Source organism: Haliaeetus albicilla, chromosome 4 (assembly GCF_947461875.1).
Source record: "Haliaeetus albicilla chromosome 4, bHalAlb1.1, whole genome shotgun sequence".
Classification (NCBI taxonomy): Eukaryota; Metazoa; Chordata; class Aves; order Accipitriformes; family Accipitridae; genus Haliaeetus; species Haliaeetus albicilla.
The window spans coordinates 17,195,676-17,214,800 of record NC_091486.1 but is presented as its reverse complement, the minus strand read 5'-3'; the positions used below and the strand labels follow the sequence as shown (position 1 = coordinate 17,214,800).

General features: G+C 36.2%; 1 protein-coding gene across 2 annotated transcripts in view; it reads right to left on the bottom strand.

The window, feature by feature from the left end:
• Window positions 1–462: 462 nt before the first annotated feature.
• XRCC5 (X-ray repair cross complementing 5) overlaps window positions 463–19,125 on the bottom strand; it is a 56,325-nt gene continuing 37,662 nt past the window's right edge. Inside the window, exons 16-21 of one of the 2 annotated variants that reach the window (XM_069781090.1) lie at window positions 18,130–18,199; window positions 10,397–10,506; window positions 9,771–9,867; window positions 7,695–7,762; window positions 2,820–2,891; window positions 463–2,014 (exon numbers count right to left, since the gene is read on the bottom strand). In XM_069781090.1, coding sequence (XP_069637191.1) covers window positions 2,000–2,014; window positions 2,820–2,891; window positions 7,695–7,762; window positions 9,771–9,867; window positions 10,397–10,506; window positions 18,130–18,199 — 432 coding nt within the window. In that variant the 3' untranslated portion in view covers window positions 463–1,999. Of the gene's footprint in view, window positions 2,015–2,783; window positions 2,892–7,694; window positions 7,763–9,770; window positions 9,868–10,396; window positions 10,507–18,129; window positions 18,200–19,125 lie in introns of those variants that run through there. The other variant, XM_069781089.1, reaches the window with a different exon arrangement.

Sequence of the window (19,125 nt, the reverse complement as noted above, 5' to 3'; positions counted from 1 at the left end):
CCCATTCCCCTCTTCAGTACTAGCAACTCAGTTACCATACTGAGCCTAAATATGCTGTAGAGGTAACAAGAAGATCTATGAAATAATATTCCATGAACTAAATGTTTATTGCTTGACGGAAGCAATACTCTCTAAAAATGTGGTCAACTGGTTCAAAAGAAACAGAAAGGCCTAATCCTTATTTTATTTTGATTTGCAAAGTAATTCTATATCCTTTCCGGTCTTGACCAAGACTTCGCATAATCTCTGCAAAATGGTAAAAATTATTTTATCGGGGTGTTGTGAAGTTTAGAGTTTGTAAAGAATAGAACAAGTAATTGCACTCTGCTTCTGTAGAGGGATTTTGATATTCAGTGTTTACATTGTATGCCCAGAAAAGGTGGTTTTGATAGTCTCTCTTAGGTACTGCATAAGTAGTTAATCATGTGATTTTAGCAAACATGGTTCTGAAGAAGACAAAAGCAAATTTTAAAATATTTTATTAATCAAACAAATTAATAAAATGTAAAAAAACCCCAGCCAGTGTTATACTCTATAAATTGGCCTTAAAAGACATTCAAAACAATGGACTGACCACATTTTTCTTATTTACAGTTCAGAAAAATATCTTCTGGTGACACAAATGCTCTAAAGCTCTGGAAAGATCACTTACTCCCTGCCATCTGCATTTGAGAAACCCTTTCAAAGTCTGCATTAACTCAGTCAGGATAGGATGTAAGACAGGAGAGAGCAGGTCGCTGTGTAGGGAGGTAGGGGCAAAAAGCAATTGCCATTTCCCATACCAGAGCCGTTGTTCAGTATAAAGTGCAGATATTCCAAAATATTTTTAACTACAGCTCATGATTTTTTTTCTTTTTTATAATCTTAATACCATTTTGCACAGTATGTTTATACATTTGCAATAATGAAAGAACAGCTTTTACAGGGATGAATCTGGTTGTAACAAAAAAACATCTGTGAAGGTGTCATTAGTGTCTCTCCAGATCTGTAATCAAATTTGACTATCTCTTTCTAGGCAGTATTTGACTACTTTGGATTGCTCTGTGTAGACAGTACTCCATTTTGGTTACCAATGTTTACTATTATCAGTTATCTATCACAGGTGTCAGCGTACAGCTTTCATGGATTCTTCTGCTCTGTGTTAGCAGTTACCTGCAGTGTATGAAATGGGGATACAACTGATTCATTCATCCTTTTAGCACCAGCAGTATCTACAGTAACCATACTAGTTAAAAGTCTAAAAAAATCAGAAATCCCAGCACATGAAACAGCAAAATGTATAATAGAAAGGGGCAGAGACTGTTGAGCTGCTGCTGACCTGACAGGATAGAGAACCTGTAGTACAGAGATGACCATAATCACTGATTTGGGTACAGTGTGGCAAAATCAGCACACTTGGCTTTGCTGTGTGCTTTAGATTCTGTTGTGTATGTCAAACTATTACTTTGTGACTCCCTGGCCTAAATTTTTTTCCCATAAGCCTTTGTGGTTTTTTTTTTCTCTGTTTTTTAAATAGGAAAAAAGCATGAAAATAGAGACTTTTTCCCTTCTGTAACAATAACACTATGGAGTTACCTCCACTAAAGATTCAGCATTACATGGTAACCTCACTGTGACACTTCTGTCTTCCTTCCCAGGCAATGTAACAAGAATTTTAGATGCCAGTGCAGATTCTCATTAAATTTAGTAGTGTTTAGCTGAAAGCAATACCAAGGATAAGCTAGATTCAGTGTGCTAAAGAAAAAAAAAAAAAAAAAAAAAGAGATGCTTTAATGCTATCATTACTTCACAAATACTTCAGATTATTTCAATCTTCTGTTCTAGTTTTGAAAAGTCAGATGACGTTTATACCAACTGGAAATGTCTCTTGGACTTCTGCTCTCATTCAAGAAAATAAAGATGGATATTCTGTCTTCCCATTAGCATCCTGTTCTGTGCCCCACCTCACAGGGAGATCTCTTTCAAAACTTTGCTTGTATAGTCACCATATATCGCCCAGTCACATCATGTCCAGCTGCAAACAGAAGAAACAGATTTGGAAGAAGCAGCATTGAATTCAAGTTATTTCTTACATGTGTTTAGCGCTCAGAAAACAAAAAAAAATCAGAAATTCTTATCGTGTAACAAAAATGGACTGCACAAAACTTAATACTAAGCTGCTATAAAGTACAAAAACAAACCTAAAAATCTCATCTTCACATAATCGTATGTGCAGTTTATAGATTTAAAAAAAGTATAGTCCAAAAGTAGAAATCTGCCTGCTATTGAAGCTTCTTTAAAACTGTCTACACCATCAGCTTAAGCCTTGGAGACAGATTTGTAATGACTCAGCCTGTAAAAAATGGCTACAATATTTATTAAAAACCCTCTTGAAATCCTTGAATTTCAGTAAGCCTATATAGAGAAGGTTAACTGAGAAGATTAAAACATGTTTTTTAAAATTATTTTTAGTTTTCAACCCACATAAATAGCTGTTCTAGATCTACAAGCTTTGTTAAATGCTATTATAGTAAATTATAACAATCTGCTATCAAATGAGCAGCCTCACTGGCTCCTTCGAAACACACTAGAGGACACGTTTAACCTATGTAAACACCTGTGTTACTACATAACAGTATTTGCCATCATTAAATTACACACCTGGTTATGTTTTACAATAGCAAATAAGTAATTCCGTGTGGCTCTTTTCTAACTCAATTCCTTAGGTGTTTTCTAAGCCATGCACTCTAACCTACTGCTTTAAGAAGCACTCTCTCTCTCACTGCACCCTTCAGTTACAGTTTAATTCTAAAGACACATCAGGTCTTTACAGTACTCACCAAGTCATCAACATCACCACCTTCATCTGTGGGAGGCAGAGTTTCATTTTTCTTTTCTTTTGGAGCCAAGAACTGAAAATACAAATGTATTTATATGATACTGACAAAACTCAGACCCTTAATATTAAATTAAGAGAATGTCTCCTTTGTATATCAAAACAAATCCACCTATAATTAAAAATTATGAAGGAAGTTTGTTCTGGTTTTCACCCTGAAAAATAATCTTAAACTACAGGAAATTTTATAAGACTTGCTTTTAAAGGATTTTACGGTGAAGTGTGTTGAAAAACAAACAAATGTTCAGACAATATATGGTTAAGCTGTAGAACACCCTCTAATAAGGATGCTGCAAATATTAGTCCCTAGTCTCACAGGGAGATGGGGAAAGTTCATAGAAAAGAAATCCTTCGAAGCCTACTAAGTCCACAGAAACAACCTCAAGCACAGAAAGTACTTGAGACATCAGTGGCTGGAGCCTGGGACTGTATACTTTTCCCTACCCATCTGTTATTGTCCACTGTCAACCATGGGATTCTGGGCTAGATGGAAATTTTGTTCATTACAGTATGGCCATGTTTATGTTCTTAAAAAAGATAATTTTTGAAGTAATATTGTGTGTAGATACAAAATGCTAAAGGACAGCAAATTGCTTCCCCCGGTATGAATATGTACGTAAGCTGACTAATGGCTTGTTTAGCAAATTTCTTAAGTATGATATTCTAGTTCTGTGTGGAACTTAGAAGTTTCCCATTTAATTCAATTAACATTTAACAAATGAACAAAGACATGAATTTTAAAAAAAACTTCAAACATGCAAGATGGTTAGAATGCCAGTCTTTAAAAATAGAAAATTCATTATGTAAAATTCTATTGCCATAGCTGCTGATACAACTTACCATATGCCCTTCACTTAAAGCATGGCATCCATAAACAGAAGATAAAGGTAAGTTGCTCAGATACTATAAAAACTGAAATCAAACATACAGACAATATCGGGAGTACAACCCCCTCTGAATGACTTTTCTTTTAGCCTAACATAGTGAAAAAAAAAAAATTAGCTAGAAGGGTAGAAAAAAAATACAAATACTTGACTCTTACTTAAAAAGTATCCAGTTGTCTACAAGTTTTAGTTACAGTCTCTTTACAAATATCCTTACTATAAAATCATAAATTTTCTTTTTCTTATTAAAATGTACCAGAACAAGTATACAGAGCCAGGAACAACCCTGCCCCAGACAAAAAGATGGCTGTGAAAACTGAGGAGGAAGAAAAGCCACATTCCATAACTTTGAGTTCCATCATCCTTAATTCAGAAACAACTTCACTGTAACTCTAGATGATGAAAGAGAACAGCTAGTTAGAAAAATAACCACATTAAACAGGCTATAAATACCTGCTTAGAGTTTATGTAACTCTTTTGTGCAAACAGCTGGCTCTTGAAAGCAAGCTACTGTTTACCTGAGGACTTCAACTGTAACAGCCAAAGAGGTTGTGTAAAAGGCCATGGGATCCCTACCAGAGCACTACCAATCTCTGAGACAATACACATGTACTGTAAAAAGCTTAAATATTATTTTACATAAATAAAATGTTCTGATCCTTCTCTAGAACAACAGTGACAGCTTTAGACAATGAGTAAAACACTAAGAAATTACTTGCTGCATCCCATTTGTGGGAAAGTACCAGCTATCCACTAGGATGAAAAGCAAATACATCGGTTTTGGTTAACACCAAACACAGAGGATGTAGACAACCTCTGCCCAGTTGTCTCAATACCCAAAGGTCAGACCCTTCCTACATCCTAATTGGCAACATCCAAGAGGAATGTAGAAAGCTTACTCCACAGACAACACTCAAATTTTAACATTCTGAATTCAACTTCTACAGATTTTGTAGCTGCGAAAAAAAAAGAGAAGGTGACAGGGCCAGAAGGAATTAGAATTTCAAGATGCTGTATGTCTGTGTAACTTTTTTTGCTGGAAAAGTTCTCAATCTAGTAGTAATATAAAGCACAAACTATGAAAATAAAAACTAATGACATTGTCAGCTCTGAAAGGCTTTTTGTGCCAGATCAAATTTCATTTTACACAGTTAAGAGTCAAATGGTATTTCTGAAAGTAGCACATTTTTCAAAGTTTTCAAAATTAGCTTTCCCACACGAAATTAGGTAAAGAAAGCTAAAAGCTAAAGAAATGTATGACGAAGATTTGCAAAAAATTGAAACTGAAGTTTCCATCAAATGCTGAACAAAGTTGTTTTTTTTCCAAAACCCGTTTTACATTTATGCAAAAGCAAATTACATATAATAGTTGTGCTGAAATCCATTATCTTCCCCAAAGCAACCAGAAAAAGCACTTGACACTTCTGCTCTTTTAACCTATCATCATCACGCTCTAAAGTGAGTATCTCCGCTATTACAGAAAAAAAACCCCTACCTAAAATCATTTTTCTCAGTGATAAGAAAATATGCATGGATAACCTAGCTCATCCAAAAAGAAAAAGAAATTTTTTACATGTTACCTTTCTAATAATTGGCCTTGTAAGTTTTCCTTTCTCCTTCAAACAGCAACCCTCTAAACCTGAAATCTTATATCCAAAACAGTCCTGAAACTGCTATCAGCTAGTGATCTGCACGTAAGAGAAAAGGCTTTTGTGTCACATAGGACCACACTGACAGACAATCTCTTGACCTACATGCTTGCACGTGATCTATTACACAGGTGAAGAAAACTTGCATCTTACTCTATTGTGTGATATTTTAAAAGATCCAATATAACCCTTTACAGAAGTGTGTCACCTTCAGTATATAAAACAAATGAACCATTTTTGCAATCTACTATAGACCTAGGAAAATGCTGGCTTTGTATCACACAGGAAAACTGTGGTAGGGTTTAAGTGGACCAAGGAAGATTAGATTTTAGGTCAGTCCCATAACCTCAAGATAAAATTTTCTATTCCTGCAGATCTTACTCCAAGAATAAGCAGTCTTCCAGTTTCTTAAGTAAAAAGTCATATGAACCTTCAACAGACAACAGCAAGTCAGGGTTTTGGGTTTGGGTCTGGAGAGCGTGGGGAGAGGTGGTTATCTAGTGAATAAGTGGGATTGCCAACTGCCTAGTTAGCAAAAAGATGCAACCCATTTATTCTGAAAGTTAACTGCCATGTTAGAGAACTCTGTTGCAGAGCTGATTTCATGCAATCTCTCTTATTGCCCTATTTTAAAGGGAAGTTATGGCCGTGGTAGGACCTTCAATCAATCACAAAAGAATTTCCTGTATTGCAACACCTGGCTGACGGTAGGATGACGTTAAACAGAAAAGTAATTTTGAAGTCAGCCTACAAATGCTGTGATCCAGCTTAGCTTGGCAGCTGTAAATCTAGTCCTTGGTACTCCATAATTTCTGCTGCATTCCTACGCAGGCACGGTATTTTTTAGCCACCACAAGCCCACAGTTAAGACAACAGTATGCTGTAAGGTCTTCGTGGCTACTAGAGATTTCCTTTAGGAATAGTGGCTATTTCACACAGCATTAGTATATTTTGAGCATCAATGGTAATTTCAAGCTAGAAAGCGAAGTTCTCAAGAAAAACATTGTCTTCAGAAGTTTCCAAGTAAATTCATAGCATTTGGAATATATAACAAAAACTGATACTCTTTAAAACCACCACTGGGGAAAAAAAGTTGCTCTATACAATTATGTGTGATGAGAAACAGCCAGTAGATCCTTCATGTCTAAAAAAACCATCATACTGTGTCATTTGTACCCTGCACATGTACTTAGCTTTCTGGACTCTTAGTTTGTTAGCTTTTCATTTTCATGACATTTCTGTGCCTTCTTCACCTTGAGGTAAATTGTTACAGATGAAAAAAAGCAGTTTCTAAAATACAACCTTTTAGCCACTCATTAATTCACTCATGGAGAACCTACTTCCATCCCCTTCTGGTTACTGCTAACGTAAGGCCTGCAAGTTGCAAAAATCAATGTGGCATCTTTTAGAAAAGCTGCTTCTCTGCAAAGTACTTGGTGATTTTAGCTACGGGTTTACCTTCAGGGGTCTGTAATACAAGGACCTTCTTTCTCCTAAACTATTTAAAATCATGGCTAGCAGCCTGATACAAGAATGCCCATTTTACCCTCTCCACACCAATACAATTTTTGACAGCAACTCTGAATTCTGCTTGCTTTCAAACAGAAGGCACCATTCTGCCTGTTAGAATTCACTACTTTGTAACTGTGACATCCTCCTTTCATCACTGCAGTTACTGAAGTGATATATTTCTGTAGAAATAATACCTGCTAATACTCCAAAACTTTCATTTCCAAAAGGATCTAATATGATCACCAGTAATACTACCAGCATCATCTATGATGTGCATGAAACCACGAGAACTGCGTAAAGTGGAAAATATTGATATTGTCTCACATATGGTGAAAACTAGCCATAATAACTTTATATTGCTAAAATTCACAACACCTTTAGACAAAAAAAGTATCCTGATTTTTGAACTTGTGTGCTAATAATGAGAAAACAGTTCTTTCTATGAAGTTCAAATAGTCATCCTGCATATATAAATAGTCTATAGCTGTTCCACTACACTGAGTTCCTGAAGCTCCTATTCTTTGTAGAGGACATTTTCAGGTAACAATGTCAATACATGCTACTTTCTAAAGACCAATTAAAGAAAAATGCTGTGGTACATGCTAGCAAATTATTTTTGTTCTGAACTGAGGCAATTTCAGTTGTGTGGCAAATGAACACTCTTCTTCCTTCATATGGATCCTATTTCATTCACCTAAAGATTTACCCACGTAAGAAAGTATCTTCTGTTCCACAACAAGGACTCTATATAGATTCTCATTAAAAAAACGTTACCTTTTCAGCCTCTTCACTAGTCACCGAACTTTCCTCTGTTTCATCTTTAGTGATCAAAGAAATTCTGTCTGAAAAAAATAAGACATATAAAAATATCATTAGAAGGCTTCCCAAAAATGCACTTAATGTTAGAAATGAAAAAAGTCTTCCAAATTCCAACTTCTGAATGTGTCATCATCACCAGCAAAAATAAAAAAATATTGCTCAAAGGAAAATGTGACTTGCATAAATGAGTCAACTATGATATAAACTATGATATAAAAATAAATGAGCATATTCATAAGCTTGTGGAAGTATCCATTTAGGAAACTGCTAATATTATGACAATCAAACTAATGAGAGACTGAAATCATAGATCACAGATGAAATGCTGAAAATCTATTAGAAATTACACTTTTAGTCATTCTCAGCATGCTGTTAGGTCCTTAGGAAAATTAACTCCTAACGTACAAAACACTTATGCTGTGACTACCTGCAGTCTGACTACCAAAGTGCTGGTCCTGCCCCTGCCCCTGCTTTGCTCCTTGATTGTGCCAGCACCACCATTCTGTACAGTGACACCCCTACCCACGACACCCCCTCCCCAGAAAAAAATCTCAATTACTTTTTACCCCAATAGTTTTTCCAGTCTAACTCATCACCTGGCTACACGAATGCTTGTGCCTGAATAAAGAAGCTGTGGGTGTGAGGGCAAAGAACAGTAGATTCATAAAGGTTTCAGAAGCAGCACAAGTGTAATGCCACATTAATGTGCCCATAGAACTACATGGCAGGTTTTCATGAGAAGTGAACTTGTCAAACAAATCTGCCTTGCTCCTGAGCCACTAACTCATTAACTCACATCCATCCTCTTTTGGTGATTGCAGTCACTCATGACAAGGCCCAACGCATGCCACATTTGACAGAAAAGAGGGGATGGATCATGTGACAAAAAGCAGGGAAAACAGGACTTCTGCTTTTGGTAGCAGCAAGTGAAAAGCAATTTCAGCTACCTAGTGAGAGCAACTAGATTATGCATAAAGCACCATGATTTTATCATCTTCTCACAAGAAGAGAATCTATTTTGTATGAAAATATCAACCCTGTTTTTATTTGTAATTTTTTTTTCTCAAAAATATACTCCAGTTTGTCAAAAACTCTGGTTTGTACAAACTAAAAATTATTCTAGCCTGGCTTTGGAAGATCCAAGTTTCCTACTTTCAAAGTTTGATGGTTTCTTTTTTCAAATTTCTTCAGACAATGTCCCCTGTGATACTACTGAATATAATATTCTTTCAGTGTTGTCTTGTGCTGTTTGGGTTGCTAAACAAATTCCCATCTTATATCTTGAAACAGTTGGATGAAGTAGACATTACAGAGTGTCTGGAGTTCATAATTTTGAAAGGTGCTATACAAAAGCATATAATTGCATTTTATAGCATGCAGCCTTAAGAGATACAGCTGGACATTTAACAGATTTTTTTAGTACTGGTTCCAATTAAAAACAAGAGTATGACGTAAAAGATTTTTTTAGTCCACCATGTTTTGTATTTGTGAAAATGTTCCTTTATTTATCACTTGCGTAGTCTCTGAATGTCTTTTAGAATTGCACTGCCTTGTATCTCTCAGTTTAATCATAGGTAGGTGTCATATTACCACATATTCTGTCCTTCAGGTTGCTTAAATACAAAATGATCCGTGACATATTTCAATGCTATCTGTGCCTTTTTTGAAGCTTAATTTGGAAGAATCTTTTTATATCTCTGCTGCATGAGTTTTTTCCATTTATTTTGAAATTCAGCTGAACTTGTATCTTCTTCTCCCGACCCTGTAACATTTAATTTGTCTCTCTTCTTCCACAATTAATTTACCATTTCAACAAGACTTGGCAAGGCATTATGAATATTGCTGATATGGAACTATTAGTGCAAAAAAGGAAGCTGCAATGTGAAAGTTTTTTTAATTTTTTTAAACAGGCTGCAGGAATGAACCATATCAAAATGCTGGTCTGGGGTAAGTGTACCATTGCTAACTAAGTTTTCTCTTACATAATGGATAATACAACTAGAATTTTTTTTTTTTTAAATGCCATCATACCTTGTATCAGGATCTCCCAGAAATCAGCTAAGGCTTTATCTTCCACCTTTGATTTCAGGGCCTGCAGAAAATCATTAAAGCACTGCACCTTGAACAGCTGAAAAAAATAACAGCAATGATAAACAAGAAATATTAAAAATACTAAAGAGCCCTGCCAACTTAATTCTTCATGAACTCACGTAACATGGCAAACACAAAAGTCACTACAGATTTTGGGTTTTATCTCTACTAAAACCAAGAGTTCTAAGGAAAGGTGAGCCACAAAAACTGCCTTTCAGAAAGCTAGAAAGACTTTCTTGTAACTAGCTTTACTGAAGAAGAAATTTGTAGGATTGCTTATATTTCTTTTACAAGCATCAGGTCATAGGCCTTCTGTTTTTATGTTTAAAAGAAAACAAAAAAACAGCAAATAAGACCAGAGAAGCTAGTCACCATTCCAGTAAGAATTCCAGTAAAGAAACATAAAATGCAAATATATTTCTAAACTTTCAAACAGCATAACAGATTTTAATCTACAAATCAATTCTTTTTGCTATAGTAATAAATTCTCAAGTTTCTAATACAGCAAACAGCCCCATCAAGTCTTTAATTTGAAAGAGATGAGAGTTTTCACATATTAACATTACCTTCATGGCCTCCTCTCTGAAAACTCTGATACAGCTGATCCCTTTCATGTAATACTGTGAACTTTTATTTTCCAGGAACTGATCAATGCGGTTTATCAGCTGCTGACTCACTGAAAGACAAGGAGAAATAAATAAATCAAAGAATGCACATTTTCAAGGCAAAAAAAAAATTTCCTTTACATCTTTCTCTTTCTATTCCACAGGCATCTAAAGAGTTAATCATACCTACACCACCTGAAGCTACTCAAGTTGATAATTGTTATCTAAGCTACTGACAATTACTTCAGCCTTTCTGGAAAAGCTAGAATACTAGGAAGAAACCTAAGCATAGCCAAGGCAAAAGTCTTTCCCTGAAAGCCAAGAAAAAAAGCACTGGCCTAGCTTGCTTGATAGAAAGTAAAACCAGAACATTTGGGATCCTAAAGCTGAGGGAGGTTATGTTCTACAGTGCAAGCATACCCCCCCTAAGCATCCTTTGAAACACATGCATATTTCAATAAAAGCATTAAATTTACAATGAAGGTGTAGTAATGCCAAAACAACATCTGTAGGGCGATTGCAGTTAAAAGACTACCTTGTTGTTGTTGACATTACAGTATATCTTGTCTCTGTACAGGTAGTTTGATGATTTTTCATCTGGGCAATGCTGTTTATGATTATGGAGATAAGTGTTATAAACTGTGCATGCCTGACAGAGAAAAGCAGAAGCAAACAATGAGACTTGTACCAAGAAGGAGAACACCAGCTTCATCCTCACTGTTGAGCTCCTATAAGGTAGGTAGCTATAAAACACTGCAAACATGACAAGTGGAAAACGTCACCAAAAGCTCTGCAAGCCCAACTAAATTCTGCTGGATTTTAGTACTTTATTTTCTTCATGTTTAATTACAGGTGAGGAACTGTCCGATTTTACCATCTGGCAGACACCTCAGCCTGGGAAAAGACAAGCGTGAGGAGGATACAGCAGTGATCTATAAACTCAGAAGCATTGTGAAAAGGATGGAGTGATAGTCCACTACCTCTCTCAAAACAAGAGCAAAGAGTTGTGTTAAGAGCAAATGAAAAAAGAAGTACCTCTTCAAACAGAACCAGTTAACCTCTTTACCACAGGCTGCTGTGGGATGCTAGAAGTTTGAACAGCTTAAAAAAAATGCTTGAACAAATTCTTAGAATTCTTAAAAGAGGAACTCTATCAAGGGAGATTAAAGATGATGTTGCCATTGAGGAAGAAAATGCAGGAAAGCATTCTGGGCAAGTCACAGCATCTGCCTGTCCTGTTAAAGACAGGTTACTGGATTAGCAGAACCTTTAGTCTGACCTATAGCCCTTCTTATATTCAGATGTTACAGGCATAGATGTCACTGCAAGTATTTCAGCCACAGAAACAACATAGAAAATCATCTGCCAGAGTGATGGAAGAGACAAGGATAAACAAACACACCAAGAAGCAGACATGTTTAACTACTGTATTCCACTCTGCTCACTGTAAGCATAAGCAGTGCTAGCTGTTATATTTATGTTCTATAAAAGGCCTAATTGAACTGAATCTGAGGGACAGCATCTCTGAAGAGTGAAATGAGACATGTCTGATATTCTCCCACTAGCTTTTGACTCTACAGAGTTTCTAGAAAAGGAGGTGTGTAATGGTTCTGTCCAACAGCACCTATCACACAAGAAAATGTGCTGAAGTGCCTACTGCTCCAGAAGTGATCAGCTCACTCTATTTATTTTACCAGTAGCTGACAAACTAAATTTAAGTCTCACTACTTAAGCTCTCCAAGTTAAGTCAGTCCATTTTTTTCATGGTTAACGATTTTCTCATTAAATGTTCTAATTTCTTACGAATTGCACTAATAAAAGCAAGTCCTGCTGGTGTTTTCAGTGGTGGTGGTGGTTTTTTTTTAAACGCTGCCTTTTCATTGATGTGTTAAATTAAAACCCCAGGCACTACGAGGGTGCAATAAAAGTCTTTATTGTCAGAATGATTCCAGCATACTGTTTGAAATTATCAGACACTCTACTTCTTTTGCATTTAATTTTTTTAAAAATCCCTTTCCATTTGATTGCACTGGCAGGCATCAGAAGAAAAGACTTTTTCTTGCTACTGACTGTGAGCTGCCTCCTTTTGAAAACTGTTGTAGGGAACCAAAAAAACTCTTCAACATTTTACTAGGCACTGAAAGACCATAATATATGCAAGAAACAGGTTACATGGCAACAATATTTTTAGTCAGATTCTTCTAACATCTTGAAACAGCTTGGCTAAAGTTGGGTCTGTCCATTGGGTCTCCCTTAAATGATAGGCCAATGATTGATGAATCTAAAATAGATAAAATTCTTGTGTTTTGATTAGACTACCAAGTTACTTCAGGGGGCCAAAGACAATACCAGAGATGGTAGATAAGGATTATAACTGGAAGTTCTCCAAAGTGGACTCTGTTCCTTTACACTTGTAGGTCTGAGAACTTTGTTTATTTCCTGCTGCCCATTACCTGTCTTTCCATTAGTATGAATCTTTGGTTTTGGGTGCTGCAAAAAATAGATCTCCCTGGTTTTGGAGAAAGGCACCTTCTGCATAAAGATGTCTATTTAACTAAGCTGTGAATATTAGCATTAACTCTGATATGTCCCAGACACATCTCAGGCACTGGGGTTTTGAAGAGCAGGTCCTGGAGTTACAAACTGACAGGCTACTACTGTGTAACAACAGCTTTTTTTCTTCTCTCCCAACTTCCCTCATCCCACACAGACATTTAAGGAAGTGAACTAACAAACTTCTACATTTTGCATAAACTGGAATTCCAGCATGTTCTGCAGAACATCCCAAGAAATTTTAATCTTCTGCTTTCTCCTTTTACTGTACCTGAATGGTTAAATAACAAAATATAGTGATTAAAGGCTGGAGAACAGGCAAAAAAAAAAAATCTCTGAAGAGATCTTTTAGTTTTAATAGAATTTAACCCCTTCCCCACTGGCATTCAGATACATTCCCTACTCTAAAATACATCCACCAGTGCTGTTATTTCTTGTGAAATATGCCATGAACAATTATATTAACTTGTTATCTCTGAATAGTTACAGTACAAAAGCATAGTTATATTTTCATGTTTGTTCAGTTCAGTCCTTATTCTGGATTACTAGGCCAACAAGATTACAGAATAATAGTAGCTAAAACTGTATTATAGTCCAAGTTCAATTCCTTGGGGTTTTTTTTAACCCTTAAAAAAATTAATCAGATTAAAAGAATAGTTCCTTCTGTAGACAGAAGAATCCTGCTATTATCAATCTTTTGATTTATCACTGATGGTGGTAATGATTTGTATTCATGGACAGTGCTTAAAGTAAGAGTCACTGACAAATCTGTTAAACCACGTCATAATTAATTTTAAACTACTGCTCTGCAGGTATGATCTTTTTGTAACTGAAAAGAAGAAATATTTTAAACTGAAAAGTGTCCTAATTTTTAGGAATTTCCTTAATTTTTAAGCCAAGAAATAAGAATTTGAAGATCAAGACTGCTGAACTGCTGCAGTGTCCTATGAGGTGCTGTTCAATTTTGAAATGGTCCCTCCAAATGGCCTGTGGGTATGGATCAGAATGATTTAGGCTGGATGTCTGAAGGACATAAGGCCCAAATCCCTGCTCAAACCAGGGTCACTGTGGATTAGGTGGCTCACTGCTCCATGGACTTGAGTTCTGAGTAGCTCCAAAGATGGAGAGTCTCCAAGTTCTCTGGGCCCCTCTTTCTGTGTTTGACTACCACCATTGTGATTTTTATTTTTTTTTTTCCCCATAACATCTAATTCAAATTCTGTTTGTTGCAACTCAGAGCTTTGCGTCTCACCCGATTGCTATGCCCTTCAAAGACAAATCTGGCTTCATCTTCTCTGTGAAGTTTTCTGTACGTCTGCTTCAAAGTGATTTTATATACTCAAGTATTTGGTTTGCAAATACTCTCCTAATGACTGAATCATTTTCATCAAACCAGCCATTGCATTTGGCCTACCTAGCAGTAGAGCGTGAACAGTCTCCGAAATACACAAAAACATCCAGTAAGATAAAAACGCAGATGAACTGCAAAGACATATGCTAACAAAAACTGAAAGTAAATACCAGTTTTTTAAAAAGCTATCTTAGGTCTAAAAAGGTAGTTAACTATACACATTTCTACAGAAAATCTTGCAATAAAATATCATTCTTGTTGCAACTGTCTAACGAATTCCCACTGCAAATCTCTTATACACAATTCTTTTATGCATACAAAGCATCCAGTGCAAAACCAGTGTTTTACATTTTACTTAAGAAGCTATCTACAAGCCATGGGAAAAGTGTGACACCTCAGGCACAATGGAATATTTGCTGAAATCTATACATGCAATTACTGACTCTTTTAACTTTATTTTTCTAGTAATGCCTAGGAATAAAAATATTAACAAACTTGCTATAAAAATAAAAATGAGAGTTTGGTACAATTTGTCTATGGACATTTTTTCTTATGACCATAAACTACAATTGTCATTGCAGATTTCTCTCTTTGCTGACAATCAATAAAATAAAAAAAAAAAGCTCTTTCAACTACAGGACTTCAGACATCATGTTCTCAGGTAGGAGTCCTGTAAGATGCAATGAAATCCAGCCTACAAACTTGCCCAGAAAATTTACAACCAAAGAAAACACTATGCATGTGTCAATATCTTTTTTTACTCCCCATTAAGACATCCTATCTTCTACAGAAGCCTATGAAAATACAACACAGCATATCAGACACCTTCTGCTCTCCAGAAATGCAGACATGGATGGAAACCTGTAAACAGTCCAACAGAATGAACTGGTAGTCATGTGGCTACTCCTTTGGCATTACAAAGATGGCAAGCACTCAGTGCATTTGAGAATCTTCTTTGCAGCCACAGCAATGAAGAAACTCATTATACACCCTTGGGAGTAACAATTAGATTCTACTCAGGCAAACTAATCTATTTTATTTGCATTCATTGACAAAAATGTCAGAAGCTGTTATCAGAAGACTGTTCTTCATGATGACTGTGCACTTGTAACCTGCTCACAATAAGACCTGCATAAAACGACATCTCCCTGGCCATGAATGCAAATAAGAAAGTAAAGCTATCTGGTGGGGAAACACAATAATAGTTACATGAGCAATCAACATTAACCAGTAAGCTGACACCATCACACAAAACTCATCACATAAGCCATAAGTGGGTCTCTACTGTAGTAAACTACACAGATGTCAATTAAAACCAAAGTTGATTACTGTTTCAGGAATTGAGCTGCTAGTCTCAGAAAACCTATCCCTAAGACACTTGCCAATTTGAAACTCTTAGATTTTCTAAAAATATGCATTTATACATTAGTGACCCGGTTCTCAGAGTGAATGTGTCATTTCTCCTGCTCTGGTCCACTGTGGGATGCAGTATCAGACACAGGGTGTCTAACTTGCACTTAGGTTTCTCCTATGAATAGCACAAACCCTGATCATCCAATCCCAGTGAGGCCACTGCAGGAGATGCATTGGTACTCATTTTCAATGATAAATATACAATTAGGACTTCCTACAAGCTGTTGGGGGGGTGGGGGGGAATTCCCTTTGCCATACTTTGGTATTGATAACTTTACAATTTTGGTGAGAGACTTGCTGTGGACTGAAGGGGATGTGTGCCATTAACCTGCAGCTTAATTAAAAAGCCACTGTACTGTCAGTATTTAAAGTACAACTCTTCCTACTGCTACAACTTCTCTATCTACCAAAAAAACCCACCCCCAATCAAACAGTTGAAAGGTCTTTCTCCTCCCTGTGGAGGGACTCTGTTGCTATTTTGTTTTAAAATGAGAATGTAGGCTCTACTCAGTTTGGAAGAGTACACTCGATGCTCTTTTTATACAAGAAAGAAGCAAAACAGAATGCAACCTAGTAGTTCTCCTGTCTGTATCCTCACACATAAAATGTAATTTTTTTTCCCCCAATAAACTATTTGCATGCTATAGATTATCGTTTCCTGCAAAGACTTTTTACATTTCACATGTTCTAGCAGAGGAGAAAAAAAAAGCTTCATCATTAAATATGATATAAAATTATACTAAAAAAAACCCTTAGAACCACTGAATAGTTTTAAGGTAGAATTTACTATTTACATAACCAGAATGCAATACAGCAAGCCATTAAAAACATGCCTGTAATGTTTTATGTATTAAGCTACCTAAAAGGCTCTAAAGCAGAAAGGATTATGCAGAAGAAAAAAGTAATATGCAGAGCATGTTTTTATTTATAGTGGCTTCTATCTCTCCTTTAAATGGGTGACTGCGCTACATTCTGTCTAACTACCCCTTATAATTACAGAGCAAAATCACACAAAAAATAAAAGCAGATTGCTGAAAATTTCAGAAGCCATCCAAACATGTACTGCAGTTATCTCCAGCACAGCTACCAAGTGGACATATTTAAGCACTCTTTAGTTAAACCGTCTTCAAGGGTAATCACTATACTTATTTGTGCCTTAAAGCTTTCCTACATGATAAAATTAATTACCGTAACGAAGTAGTCAACGGTTTCACAGTTTCTGTATTCTAATATATTGTACGATGCTTTTTTACTGCATCTTAATATAGCTGAGATTTGAGAACACAACTCCAAATAGTTTTTCAATAAACAATTTCTTCTGCACCTAATGCAAAATCCACGTAAAAAGCTGGCTAGGTGGCTTATAGAGTTGGAAATTCTGGAGAGAAATAGCTAAGTAGGCTTTAACAGACTGTATCACAAATCAATATACCACTCAACACCCTCCTTGAACTATGTCTAAAAGGACCAATAGCCATGTTGAAATACCTAGCACCTCACCTCAGCATCTCTGCAAATCTTTTCTTTGAAAAGAAATGTTACATTAGCGGCTATTCGGCAGATGAGGTTTATCTTGCCACAACCTTCAAATCACCCTTTAAAAGAAAAAAGGACCCCATCCATCTTGTGCATTCTTTTTAAGATACCTTTGGATTACATATATCTCTGTAGAGCTATTCTAGTAGGGAAATACCATACAAACAAATGATAATTCCATTGCATTTTCAGACTTATGGCGTGTAAGACAGTGGCTGACCTATGCTTTGTATTCTTCCTCGTCTCTGCATCAAAACCCTGTTTTGCTGTACGCTGAGAATAGATTCAAGTGCACAAAGAGCCTCATCTCATCTTTAAGAGTCACATACTACCTGCTCTTTACACCCTAAATTCACCTTTCTTTTGCTTACCACAAGCAGTAAGAAATGTTCTTTGCATGATTTAAATCTCAGGCATCAGATTCTTATTTCTTCATGGAACAGAGCAAGTAGACAGCAGAAGACAAGCTTCTCGCACCACGTGCAGCCAACACAGAAAGATCCCGTGAAGCTAGGTGAAAGCTTATACCCAGTTTGAATGACGCAGTCAGTACCAAGGGATCTTCTGTTAAAAACACCCCAGGAGTTGCTCAGATGCGTCAATGTAGCTGTCTAGTGCCATCTTACACAAACATGGATATCTGAGACTTTCAAATGGGGAAGGCAAATATTAACACGGGAATTGAGTGACACCTTTCTTTGCTGAGTGGCACTAGAAGCTAAGCAGTAAACTCCAGAGCATCTCACACAGCACTAGAAACTTATGTTTAGACAAACGGATTGCATTTACTGAACCCTGAAGATGCTAGTAAATATAATTAAGATAGATGAAAGTAATTTACCGTCTTTGAAGTCAGCGTTTTTCTGCCTCACCAGAATTCGGAAATCTTCTGCTGGGTTAACGCTGCCAACCTACAAAAGGTCCCAAAATGATACAATCGTCTGCCAATATCCATCTCTTTCTTCTTGCAAGGCAACAAGAATCTTTAAATTTCTGTTTATTTTAATATGGAAACAGAAGCTCTACACTTCTCTGCATGCAGATTCATAAAATGCAAGTCTTGCAATGTGTGTTAACGTGCAGTACTCCTAGCAAAGGTTAGTTATGACATGAGCAAGATGAACTTACTATGCTGCACTGTTAAGCCAACCGTGTTCTCTGGGGTTTAGAGGTCAGAAGCACAGTAATTCAGGTTATCTGCTAGTTCAGCTTTGAGACTTTCTGTAGCACAGACCTCTCACTAATCTTGACAGACGCTTAATGAGGAATGGGAGCTCCCAGGCATGTGGGTACAGAATCATTGGCTTGCCACTCCAATAGGAAGCTCAAAATTAAAAGCTTGCACTCAATTCATCTACCCTTTCTGGTCCAGTCTGATATCTTAAAGCTTAAGCTCTAAATAGGCATACAGGTGCAGAAACCTTACAAAGGAACTAAAACCAGGTCAAATATAAACAAACACTTACTGAAAAATGGATGCAGTAAGTTTAGAAAAAAAAATTACATTGCTTAAAATTTCCTTTCAGGAATCAAAATTCTCCTAAATTTATTTGAAATTTTTATGCTTTACTGTCAAAATAGTTCACAGATCTTTCAATAAGCTTGCTTGGTGTCTTCATGTTTCTTTTAAATCTGGCAATGTCACTTTTCAGGAAATATCAGAAATTTATGTTAGCAGTACAGAATATTTAAGTCTTTTTAGATTTAAAATCTTTTTTTAAATCTCAATTGTTCATTTTAAAAACCAACCTTAAAGGATAGCACATTTGAAAACAAGTGAAGTTATCTCAATATTAAATCACTTTTTTTCCTGTAATATGAGAAATCAAATAAAGGA